General features: G+C 38.1%; 5 protein-coding genes across 5 annotated transcripts; 3 read left to right on the plus strand and 2 right to left on the minus strand.

Annotated features, from left to right (window-relative positions):
• Window positions 1–497: 497 nt before the first annotated feature.
• C9374_009761 (uncharacterized protein) lies at window positions 498–3642 on the plus strand (the record flags this gene model as incomplete). Its single annotated transcript, XM_044699984.1, has 3 exons — window positions 498–1428; window positions 1499–3322; window positions 3410–3642. The coding sequence occupies 3 exons, from the start codon at window positions 498–500 to the stop codon at window positions 3640–3642; spliced, it is 2988 nt and encodes a 995-aa protein (XP_044555078.1).
• Window positions 3643–4165: 523 nt separating this feature from the next.
• On the plus strand, window positions 4166–5914 carry C9374_009762 (uncharacterized protein; the record flags this gene model as incomplete). Its single annotated transcript, XM_044699985.1, has 1 exon — window positions 4166–5914. One exon carries the CDS (start codon window positions 4166–4168, stop codon window positions 5912–5914), a length of 1749 nt encoding a protein of 582 aa, XP_044555079.1.
• A 62-nt stretch (window positions 5915–5976) lies between these two features.
• C9374_009763 (uncharacterized protein) lies at window positions 5977–8390 on the minus strand (the record flags this gene model as incomplete). Its single annotated transcript, XM_044699986.1, has 3 exons — window positions 5977–6406; window positions 6487–7507; window positions 7607–8390. 3 exons carry the CDS (start codon window positions 8388–8390, stop codon window positions 5977–5979), a joined length of 2235 nt encoding a protein of 744 aa, XP_044555080.1.
• A 283-nt stretch (window positions 8391–8673) lies between these two features.
• On the plus strand, window positions 8674–10809 carry C9374_009764 (uncharacterized protein; the record flags this gene model as incomplete). The annotated part of the gene is made up of 1 exon (XM_044699987.1): window positions 8674–10809. The coding sequence occupies one exon, from the start codon at window positions 8674–8676 to the stop codon at window positions 10807–10809; it is 2136 nt and encodes a 711-aa protein (XP_044555081.1).
• Window positions 10810–11879: 1070 nt separating this feature from the next.
• On the minus strand, window positions 11880–12869 carry C9374_009765 (uncharacterized protein; the record flags this gene model as incomplete). The annotated part of the gene is made up of 1 exon (XM_044699988.1): window positions 11880–12869. One exon carries the CDS (start codon window positions 12867–12869, stop codon window positions 11880–11882), a length of 990 nt encoding a protein of 329 aa, XP_044555082.1.
• Window positions 12870–12984: the final 115 nt, after the last annotated feature.

Consider the following 12984-nt stretch of genomic DNA (forward strand, 5'->3'; position numbering starts at 1 on the left):
TGTTAACGATACACTGCGATGCTGATGATGAATCAATCAATTTTCCCAATCGATCATAATTATTTTTTGTGTTGTTGGACCTGTTGCCGCCAAAAACAAACCGTTACACAACAAATTCCCAAAAGCCAAAATGAAGGTTTAACCATCCAATAACACACTCAATGAATCCATCATCATCGTGATTTGAATAATTCCAACAGTTCATCTTCTCTCAGTTCTGTTTATAAAAATCATCAGCACGGTTAGAGAGATTTTGATATCTCTGTTCATGTTCCCGCAAGTGTAAATGGCAATCCAAAACGTTGCTGTTGCTAATTATGATTGTCATTACAGGTCAAAGTCAAAACAAAACGATCATCATCATCTTCATCACCAGGCCGTTGTTGAACATTGAGAACACACGAGAGATCTAGTACAAAAGCCTCTCATGCAAACATCAACATCATCATCTGACCTTTAAAGTTACATCAGAGTCGCTAACAACGGATCATCAAAAGATGACAACATCATCAAATCCCAACCACCACCACAACAACAACAATATAGGAACGAAAAACAATCGAGTGCTTCCGAGCCTCACCGTTCAATTATTCCAACCCGAAGAATCATCCTCACAACAATTACAACCACCGCTTTCATCCTCACGGAGAGTACCATCCTCACAGGGTCTTTTTCCTTCCAGTACTTCATCCTCACAACGATCTTCTTCATCTTCTCTTTCTCCATCTCTCAATAATAACAACACCAGCACAACAACAAGCACTACGGTACCATCGCGAGCCAGAAGAAGCTCCTTCTCTGCACCTATACCAGCCAATGGAATTATCAACCTCAATCAACCACCTCCTCCATTGTTTGTTCCAATAAGGTCGTCCATCAATGCACCTTCTCATCCTCACTTTTTAAAAACCACTCCTTCCGATCGAAGTATTCATTCAGCAGCTGTACTGAGTAGTTATCGAGAGGGAGGTGGTGGCGTTGGAGGTGGAACTAAGGATGTAATCAATGATAAGGAATCGATCAGCTCGAGTGAAGAATCTACCATGTTGGAATACGGAGGATATATGATTTTAAATTGTTTATGGAGAATGTTTTCTTCGATCAAGTTTTTCCTGATATTGCTGCTTTGTGGAAGTGTCGTTATTAGCGTCTTGGTGTTATCTGCAGTGTGGTTGGGTTCACTATTGCCTTCGATTTATGGTTTTAGTACAAGTGTCAAAGCTTTGGAATCTGACAAGCTGGCTTCGTATATTCAACAAACAATAGGAAATGTTGTGCGGATATCTGCTGCTGCAAAAAGTCAATTGACGGCAACACTCGACTATTCGAATAAGACCTGGGTTGAAAAACAAATGTATGCAATTTTCAAATCAGAAATGCAATTTCAGGCTGGTTTAACAACTACGACTTTTATTGGAGATGATATTGGTAAGTAATGGGAATGAGTCATTCACTATTCGAGTCTCACATTTACTTACCTTAATCTTTTCAAATATAGGTACATGTTATGGAATATTTTCTTGGAATGGCATGCCTGCATTGATTGATGCAAATCTCGTCGATCAGAAATTATATTATTGTAAAGACTTTGAGACCCATGACGATTATTGTCATCGAAATTCAACACCAGACGCTATACTTTCGCCGTTTGATTTGAGCATCATTGTTGAAATTGGAAACAAGTTTGCAGGAAGACCAGCATTCACACCATCCTATACTGACAAAACATTGCCTCAATATGCTTTCTTGAGTCTTATCAACAGTTGGAAACTTCCTACACCAGTGAATGGGAATAATTTTAAATATTACTTTGGATATGACCTTTCTGTTGGATCCATTTCTAATTATTTGAAAAAGTTCTCGGAATCTGATGAACTAGGGTCAAGGAGTATGGTCGTTGAGGCTGACTCCAATTATATTGTTGCGTTTGATAGGGACGTACCTTTTGTGACATGGGATGCCACTGGAAACTCGAAGCGATTAGACCTTTCCTCACTAGAAGATCCAGTCATGACCGGTGTTGTTCAAAACATTAAGAACAAGTATCCTGTCTTGAAAGAGATTCGATGCAATCAAAAAGTATCTTTTTCAGGGTCCAAAGGCATGTTTATCAGTATTCAAAGACTCTGTACGGATTACAACATTGACTGGTTTATTGTATACGCTGTTCCAAATTGGAGCTTTATATCCTCAGCTGCAATCGGAGTTTGCTCTGCAATGGCTGCCTCTATCATTATTGTGATCATCAGCACCTCAATTGGAATATTTCTCTCTCACAAAGTTGTTTCACCATTTTACGATTTGATCTATCTTTTTGACACTGTTTCAGATATGGATCTGGATAAAATTGAAATCAACTTTAGCAGATTTGCGGAAGTCAGACATTTGCAACATACGTTCCTCTTCATGGTACATCGAATGAAGCAGTACAGATGTTTTATTCCACCTCACCTCATTGCTCAAATTGAAGGATCAGGTGAGGAGCAAGAGCTTCAACAAATGGATTCAGCAACTGAAGGTAGTGTCACAAAAGGTTCTAACACCTCCACAAACAGTATACATGATGTTGTTCCGCAAAAACCTTCAAAGCCAGTCCTCAATCGAACCATGACAATGACTGACAGAAAAAAGAAATTTTCATCAACACGTAATTTATTTGCTCTACACTTGGAGCACAAGATGATCACTATGGTTTCAATTTTCATGGAAGGGCTTAACGAACTTATTCAAGAAGCACCAGCACGAGATGTTCTTCAATTACTTTCTGACGTGTTTGATCAGCTGAATGCTATCATAAAAACACGAGGTGGTTCTCTCATTGGAACCGAGAATGATGTTATCAATTTGGCATATAATGCTGTCACAAACTTACCTCGTCATGAAAAAGTAGCTGTGTCTACAGCTCAAGTTACGATCGAAAAGTTGACAAAATTTAAAGCACTGAAATGGAAAAATCTTGATTGTTGGAGACGATATTCACACTTGATGGATGCTCTCAAATTTAGAGTTGCTGTTTGCTCTCAATTAAGCCATTGTGGTAATATTGGTAATTCTGAGATGAAGCACTTTACAATAATGAGCAGCTTAAAACACAACAACGAGTTAATGCTTGAAACTGCAAAGAGATTGGATTTAGAAATTGTAATGTCAGAGAGAGTGAGCATTCAGATCGACCAATTCATGATGCGATATGTTGACACTCAAGAAATGATTGATGACTCTGCATACACATCTCCACTATTCATGGATGAGCAAACTCATGCCAGTTCCAAGGTTTCCACCAAAATTTATGAACTAGGAGAAAGTACAGCTGTCAAAGAAGGTATGTTTTTGTTTTTTAATATTGAGATTTTTTCAAAACATTTCTCAAACTATTTTCATTGTAATTCATACATCCCACAATAATTAGACGAGTGGATGTATGAACTAGCAGACCAAGAAAAGAAAGGTCGATGGGCTTTGTACAATAAGGCCTGTGATTATTATTTTCAAGGAGAGTATGGAGAAGCAATTTCTCATTTTGAAGCCTTTCTTCACAAGCACAGCAGTTCTGGAACCACTGCAGCGGATAAGCCAGCACAATATTTACTCGGTAGATGTAGAAGTTTATTGGATCAGCATTCTCTTTCTTCTGGTTTGTAAAATATTGGACTTGATCTCGAACTTACTACAAACCAATAAGTGCGAGAAACATACTTGGTGGAATTGGTGGAAGAGTATTTTAATATCACTCTGTTGTTGGTGCGTTTTGATTGGCTGGCTGTAAAAATCCAAAAAATTGAACACCGAGCAGGAAGCCAGTAACCTCTTTTCTTTGATTTGATTGCAGTACGATCACTCATTCTTGCTCATTAACGAATAGAATGAGTATGTCTTTGAGTTCCTCCAACACTAATTGGAGTTGTCAAGTTGTGGTTGAGTTTTATTGATCTCTCACTCTTTGTTGAAATCTGACAGATGGGAATTCCAAGAATAAACTCCAAAAGAAATGTGTTCATTTAAATTAGGCAGCAACAATTAAAGTGATGTGCTATTTGGGCTATCCACAACGACAAGTCAATCCACAATTTGTCATTCCCTCTTCGACCACAGCTGTGATCAAGTAACAAAGATTTTGTTTTCAAAGATCTCACATCGGAATTTGAAAAAATCGGAATCAAAAAAAATGTTTCGCAATAAGCCTTCTTCCCTCTCGTTGACTATATTTCTGCTTGTGTTCATCGGAATCTTCCTTGTGATTTCATCTTTAGAATTCGGATCCGAATCATCATCAAGGAGTAATTTCCTTGTTAAAGCCTCAAGCAAGGCGGAAGATGTTACAGTAACAACCTCTGCAGATGAGGAACCAACTTTTGATGAAACCTCATCCTCTTCTTCCTCATTTGGAAAATTACAAGAGGAAGTAACAACATATACAGCTCCATCCGTTCCAAATCATGATGTATTGTTTTTTGATAATTTTAATGAAGAGCCTTTTGGATCAGGCCGATGGGTGAAGAGTAAAGATTCCAAATACGTCAATCAACCAGTCGAGTGGACTGGAGCAACCGGAAAGGTTGTTGCTTTTGCTGGAGATAAAGGCTTGTTAATGAAGCAAGCTGGACAACACTATGGTGTTGCATCAAGAATTACTCCTCCTATTGATAATGAGAATAAGGATTTAATTGTTCAATATGAAGTTAAATTTGATAGCAAATTGTCGTGTGGAGGTGCTTATATTAAATTATTGGATGATTCCAAGATTACAAGTTTGGAACAATTAAACAATGACTCTCCATATATTATCATGTTTGGGCCTGATTTGTGTGGTGCCAATAATAAGGTTCATTTCATTTTAAGACATTTTAATCCAAAGAGTAATACTTGGGAGGAGAAACATTTGAAGGATGCTCCAGCTATTAAGAATGACGAGTTGTCTCATCTCTACACACTTATTGTCAGGAAGGATAATACTTTTGAAATCAAGATTGACGGTGAGACTGCAAGAAAGGGTTCCTTGTTCGAAGAATTTGACCCATCCATTGTGCCACCAAAAGAAATTGATGACCCTACTGATTCAAAACCAAAAGATTGGGTCGATGAAGAGTTCATGGATGATCCTGAAGCCAAAAAGCCAGAAGATTGGGATGAAACACTTCCAGAATTTATTCCAGATCCTGAGGATAAGATGCCAAAAGATTGGTTACCAAATGAACCAGAATACATTCCAGATCCAGAGGCAAGAAAACCATCAGAATGGGATGAAGACGAGGACGGCAAGTGGGAAGCACCAACCATTAGAAACCCCAAGTGTGAGCAACACGGCTGTGGAAAATGGGAACCTCGTCTCATTAAGAATCCAAACTACAAAGGTAAATGGGTTCCTCCAAAGGTTAAAAATCCTCTCTACAAGGGTCCATGGAGTCCAAGAAAGATCCCTAATCCAAACTACTTTGAAGACAAACAACCATCGAATTTATCTCAAAAGATTGGAGCAGTTTTTATTGAAATTTGGACCATGCAACAAAATACCTTCTTTGACAACTTCTTAATGACACATAATGAAAATGTGGCTCAGGAATATGCCACAAAAACATGGAAGAAGAAGTTTGAAATTGAAAAGGAGAAAAAGTCGAAACTTGTAGAAAACACTGAGTCAAGCTCGTCATGGAGCGGTATCACTCAACAAGTGATTGAAAAAGCACAGGAACTTGTTAAGGATTATCCTATTCCAGTCATTGCAGGTACTATTGTGGTTATTTTACTTTCTACAATTCCATTCTGTTTGCTCATGAGAGGAGATGACGATGAGGACAAGGTGACAAAAATCACTAAACCCAATGTAACCTCTGGTGAAGACAAGCAAGGCGACAAGGATGTCACAACAACAGCTGGTGATGAAAAGGAAGAGGCTGACCCCAATTTGAGAAACTAACCTTCCGAATGCACTGTAGTAGTTTTGTTAATTAATAAACTTTGTGTCACCAAGTTATGTATTTATTCGTCACAAATTCGGTTAACGAGCCCATAGAGTTCCAATCCTGCCATCGATAGATAATTGTTATTTGATGAGTTATTTCCTGTTTGTGTAATTCTGAAATATTGGTAATAGTTGCCATTTGCTTCAATGTCCCAAGATCCAGTAGACCCTTTTAGATTTAATGTAGTGTCATTACTATGCACCAGAAGGTCCACATATGTGACACCGTCCACACTTGCACTGAGAGTCCAGTATCTTAAAGCCTCTCCATCTCTAGACATGGTATGTCTCAACGTATATTTTGTTGGCATAATTTTGAGAGTTTCAAACTTGAGGTTAATTTGGGTGTTGGCCTTTCCCACAAGATTGCACTTTGCTGGTTCATGACTAATTAAATCTTGTGCTTTGCCGACTTCGTAACTTGCAGACGCGCTCACCGTCATTAATCTATTTGATTAACAATAATGTGAGAAAATGAACATGTGAAGTATGAACAAGATGGAATTCAGTTAACTTTCAAAACATACCCTCTATCAATAGGATTCACATACGTCTCTTGGCTGTAATTGGTTCCCAGCCAGTACAAAATTCCATTCGTATCAAAATCTTTCTCATAAATAAATACACGATTCTTTCTTGGTCTGAGACTGTAAACACTTTCATCGACTTTCTTTCCCTCAAGTCTTCCGACTCTGGCCCATAGAGCCTCCAAAATATCTTCTTTAGAAATGAATAGTGGGTCTTGTTTGAGTTTTGTTAAAAGTTGAACACTCAAATAAGTATAACGGACACATTTGAAAATTTCCTTCTTTTGCTCCTCTGTGAGCGTGTCCTTGTTGTGTTCAACATATTTGCATGCAATATCATAGACTTGATCCTCGTCCCTAATATAAAGCTCATCGTATTTCAACAACTCTACAAAAGAGGAAGGTAAAATATCAAAAATAATATTGGAAGATGTGGAAGTCAGAAGGAAATGAAAGTTAAATGCAAGTGCTTGGGAACATCGTATCGATTGTTCACGTAACTCTTCGCCTCGAGCGTCGCAATGCTTCAAATATTTGATGGCCAAATTCAAGTCAAGAGATTTAGACTCTGTTGCTGCATTAATCATTTGTTTAAATAATTCAATGTTTTCCATAGCGTTAAATTCCTTGATAAATTGTTCTACAATGTTAGAAACAATCTTAACTCTTAACTCATTTACATTGCTCTTCATGTTTTTGTTTCCAATAACGGAGAAGAAAATATCAAGGGGAATTTTTTGGGAAGTGTCATCGCTCGAGGTTTTGAACACCTTGTCTACAAATTTTCCATGTAAAGTGTCAAAGTGAAATGCAATGGAATCAACACAAATGCTCTTGATAGCACTGTCATTGGACTGAATGGCAGAATTCAAAATATCAAAAACATTATCCTCGTTCACGTAGGCTACCAAAAAGTTTTCAACCTCACATTTGAGTGGAGAAATGTCTAGCAGGTTAGCTATCAACTTTAGGGACACCACATTGAATTGTGTTATTTCGATCTTTCCAGTGTAAAGAAATTCTATTTTGAATAACCCACAAAATTGAAAATATGTGACATGGTACATTGACATATGTTGTCAAATTAATTGATTTGCTGTAATATATATGACACACTTACCAATCACAAATGGAAATACTTCATCCAAATTGCACAATTCCATGCTAGGTGTCTTGTCATCAATGACGTGAACTTGCATTGTGGGGTCGTTCGAGAAAACTTGTCTAAAGTATCCAGATCGATAACAAATGATCAATTTGTGAACACGATACTCTTTGGAACGACAAATCACTGTTGCATCAGTAAACAGTCCCGATTGATAATACTCTAAAAATCCGTCCAAAAACAATCCTGGAATTACTTTTGCCTGCTCCAACACCTCCAAAGGAACCATGTTTTTAGGTGCAGTGTTGGTGATGTCAGTGGATGTAGTTGTAGAATCAGTAGTGGTGCTATTGGCCAAATCGTCAGTTGTTGGCTGTGTTTTGTATTTAGAAAAGAGTTCCAATGATGGATCTACTTGGATCAGTGGTTTGTACTTTTCCAAAGACTTGTCATAATTTGGAGCTACAGTCAAAGCATACAAATTGGAATGTTGTCCTCTCTTCTTCTTTTTCTTGATGGTTGTGCTCGTACCATTCAAAGTGTTACCAAACAGATCACCGAGGATAGCGACTGATGATCCATCATCAGTGGTGTCGTTGCTACTGACATCACCAACAACGTTGTTATTATTATTATTGATGAGATCAATTGTGGATGATCCGTTGTTGTTATCATCTCCACTACTCTGATTTGTTGTTTGTGTAGATGAAGAGGCCATTGGAACTGTTCCGTTGTTATTGTTGCTCTCTTCCGAAGATGAAAATTTCTTTTCCTTTTCTTCTTCCAACAATGAAATCATTTTTTTGTGCTAAATTTGCTTCCGAAGGCCATTAGAGAGAGAAGTTCAAAACAATGTTTCGTTCATACTTGAATGATCATAGATAAGCAACATCTAATGGATTTTTGCAGCAATTCTGACTTCAATTTGAACATTATTTTGATTGTTCGAACAACAAATCCGTTGGGGAAGTTGTCCAGACAAAAAAAATAGACGCAACAGCACTCATTAAAATCCAAAGCTGAATTGCTCGAAATCTTCAACACGTTTCTGCTCTTTGAACCACAACAACAACAACATTAAAATGAGTGATATGAATAGCAGTAACTCATCGGGTTCGTTGCAAGGATCCACCGGAGGAGGAGTAGAAGCAAATTCTACTCCAACCAACAAGTCCTCACCCACAACCAATAATAATACCACATCATCATCATCAAATATGTCCGATAAAGTTAAAGTAAAAGTGGTGGACGTAATTTATGAAGTACAAACACGAAAGATGTTCGGTGAATTTACTATTCCTTCCGAAGGTAATTGGAGAAGCTCAAATTCAAGTCCCCTGTCTAAAGATGCTATTGAAAAGAAGGCTCTTAATGACGGTTGGAAGTATTTAACAAAAGACTGGATTAATGAAGGAGAAGATTCATGGGAATATGCGAATGAATGGCATGATGACCAAAAACATTGGTCTCATGCTTTTGGCCCTTTTGATTTTGTGAGAAGAAAAAAGTGGACCAAAGCACGAGTTAAGCACGTAGAACAATCTGAGGCAGAAAAATTAGTGAAAGAACATGGAGAATTATCGTCAATTATTGAAAAGGACGAAACCTCAAAAATAATTTATCAGGAGTTTAACGAATTGAAACAGAAATTGGAGCAAAATTGTTCCACCGTGACGCAACAAACACAAAAACCAAACATTTTATTGTTGGGAGGAAGCGGAAGTGGTAAAAGCTCTCTTGTGAATGCAGTGTTTGGAAAAAGCTTGGCGGAAATTGGTGAAGGTAAACCAATCACACAACGGTATACTAAATATACTGGTGAGCACAGTCCTGTAGTCATTTACGACAGCAGAGGTATTGAACATGGCTACATTCAAGATGGGTTTGTTGCCGATACAAGACGATTTTTCAAGAAAATTAGACAAGAAGAAAGCTTGGCAAAACATGTTCATGTGGTGTGGTATGTCATTGACTTGACACAGGCAAGATTCCAACCTTTTGAGGCAGAATTCTGTAAAGAAGAGCTGAAAGGAATTCCAATTATTTTTGTTTTAAACAAAGCAGATGCTGTCAAGGATAACGTCCGAGATATCATGATTGAAACGATTGCTAACTTCAATTTACCAAACTGTATCGGAATTTACCCAACAGTTGCTTGCTGCAAAAATTTTGATGCTAAAGAGTGTCCTAGCTGTAATTCTCCAAAGATTAGAAAGAGACTTAAGGCTGGTACATGTACAATCATGTGCAAAGAATGCAATTATACCGTCACGCTCGAAAAAACAATGGGTATCGAGCAGTTATCGCGGTCAACCATGACAGTTTTGCCAGATCTTGTTAAGAGCGTTTTTGTCAATGCACAACAATCTTCGACCTTAGGAAAAGAGGTGGCAGCAAAGAACATTATTTTGGAACACTGTAAGGACGTATCATTGACAAAATTTGAAAAGGCCAAGTCTCGACTTGTTGCTTTAATTGCTAAACTTGTGACACACTATCAAGTAGACTCATTACATTCTCTCATTCACAAGAAAATGGTTAGCAGATTTGAGAAATTCTACAGAGAGCAAGGTTTCAATAAGAGATTTGGTTTATTTATGAATGATTTCTTCAGCAGTAAGCGCGAGACACACGCTGAAGTGTTCTTACTCGCTGCAGGAGTTGAGATTTGCCAAGTAATTATCAAATTCAAACAGGCAGCCATTGCAAATGCACTCAAGAATTTTGAAACTCAAGTCTCACAAGAAATTGAAAAAGAAAAACAAGCAGGAGTCATGCCAATGCAAAATAATGTGACTGTTGTGACCGATCCTAAAAAGACAGCCTCCTATGCATCGATCCACGATTTGGAAGAAGAGGAAGAAGAGACAGACCTTGCTCTCGACAAGCTCATTGCCAATATTCATTTCACTTTGGATAGTAACATTGTCGATTTAGTGTCTGATGAATTGAGAAAAGTGAAAAGTCCACAACGATATCTAGAATTACTCAAATTCGATGGCAACTGCCAATTCAAATTACCAGAGAAGAAAATGGAAGTTGTGCAAGAGGAAGAATTACACATTCCACTCTACGTTTATCAAAAAGCTAAAGATGATGTTGCCACTTCAACAACAGAAACAAACAACTCTTCGACCACTTCACAACAACCTCAACCTACCCAACCCACCCCTTCCTCTTCATCATCCTCAACCACTGAAACTCCAGCCAATAAATAGGCTGCTCTTTTATGCCTAAATCAACTTGGTCCAATCTTTTTTCAGGGCTGAAGCAAAAGATTGTCTATTACTTTGTAGTGAAACTCAAGGCACCTTTTGACGGGTTCTCCTGTGGGTCTGATAAAAAGGAACGCTCCACTGTTTTCAAAATCACCTTTCGCAAGCTCAAAGGAGAAAAAAGGCTACAGCACTGCAGGTTCCCAAGTAGTCTCCAACCTCAGTACTGGTGCCGCTCGACGATGCTTAACTTCTCAAATCGGACGGGATGAGGTGCATTCATCGTGATATGGCCGTAGCCATTCAAAATCTAATTGTCCTTCTTTTAATCTGTTTGTTGATAAAATGTTGGACGCAAAGGATACAGATTGTCGTGGTTGGCGTTTATCAATAAAACAAGTGGTGAACGATCACCTTTTGAATCGGTGCTTTTTCTTAAGAATAGAACTTCAGCTCCTTTAGATATAATGCTTTAAGGATTCGTTAACTGCTGTTGATAACTTATGAGGTCGGAGCGTCAGGTGCACTGACTCTTTGCTTAACCAAAGATATCTCATTGATAATAACGGTGAGGAATGTCTATTCAATAATTTTTGGACTTGGCTAATTTTCTAATCAACCTTATCCCCAACGTTTATTCAAATTTGTCCACTCTAACTGTTAGAGCTGAGATTTCTTCCTTGAGAGCTGAGTTTTCTTCTTGTAGACATGAGATTTCTTCTTGGAGAGTCTGTCAAGATCCGGAAAAGAAAAAATGTAAAAAATGACCAAAACCACAATTCCTGCCGCGGAAGCATTTGCGTCCAGTTGTTGATGGTAACATCATCCCTCCGATCATCACTTTAAGTTATTCATTTCTGCGACGCTGGCTCCTGACCACGGAATCGGAGTCATGTTACTATATAGGATGATAGAACATGATCTGCCTGGCATACCGTCGCCGATGTAAAGCAACACCTTTCAAGTCGGCTTCGATGCCTTGCAACAATGGTTCAATTTTTAAACTTTTTCAAAGAAGGAAGATGTGGTCAATAAGAAGTCCACATTGTCCATTTATTTACAAATTTTGCTTACTATTTACAAATTTCTTTTGAGGGTGCTGTTTGTGGATCGTCATGCATCAATTTTCTCTTCTTATCCGATGAGTTTGAAATGTCAACAAATGAAATCTCCTCGTCCATCTCACAAGGTGAATAGCGACACGGGTAAGCATGTTCTAACTTTCCTACACATAGTACAAAATCCATCTTGTTGTGAAAGCCATACTTTTTTCTCAATTCATCCAATTCTTCACTCTCAATATGCAAGAAAAAACACTTTTCATAATCAACATAATGAGGAGCAAAAGTGACCAAACCTGAGAATTTGAAATTAATTTTTCTGAGCTTGTCTTGAGGTTGTAATTCAAACATTAGAAAACTACCAATATATTGCACGAGTTCATCAGGTAACAAGGTTGCAAATTGAGATCTCTTGAAATAGGTGAACATTAACAAGTGTTGAAGTTTGTTCTCTCGCACTTGTTCAGTCATATCCTTGGTATATTCCAAATAGCTTAAATTGCTATATTTATAGATGATATCCAGAGGAGACAATTTGGTTGTTGGTGAACTGTTACGACTTAAATAATTGACCTTCTTGTCCAATTCAAAGAATCCTCTCTGCCACTCGAGATGACTGATCACTGTGATATGTGTAGGCAATGAAAAGAATCGACAATCTGTACCGAGTGTGTAGCCATCGCCAAAATAATTGTAATTCTGAAAAAGAGGTTTTAACAGCAAGTTTCTATTCTCAGAATTTTGAAAGATGGATTTGAGTGGCTTCGACGGTATGGAAACGAACACATGACCCCAATTCGCTTCTCCAAGATGATTCGGTCGTTGACAAACATGTCCCGAATTTCGAACTTGTTCATCCAATTGTTGTTTCAACTCACATGGAAGTGAATACGTGATACAGGTTTTTAGGGACTCGATCTGATAAGGTGGAGAGTGTGGAGGACCGTATGGAGGAGAACTTGGGAGGTAGTATGGTGTTGTGGGAGAATAACTATAAGACATTTTTTTGTGTGTTGTGATCTATTTTCACAATCTTCACAAATTTCAAGTGATTCATGACAGCGAGTGAGGAGGAATGTGTGCACAAGAAACCCCGCGTGGGTATCCAATGCCAAAT

Source organism: Naegleria lovaniensis (assembly GCF_003324165.1).
Source record: "Naegleria lovaniensis strain ATCC 30569 chromosome Unknown tig003, whole genome shotgun sequence".
Classification (NCBI taxonomy): domain Eukaryota; phylum Heterolobosea; class Eutetramitea; order Acrasida; family Naegleriidae; genus Naegleria; species Naegleria lovaniensis.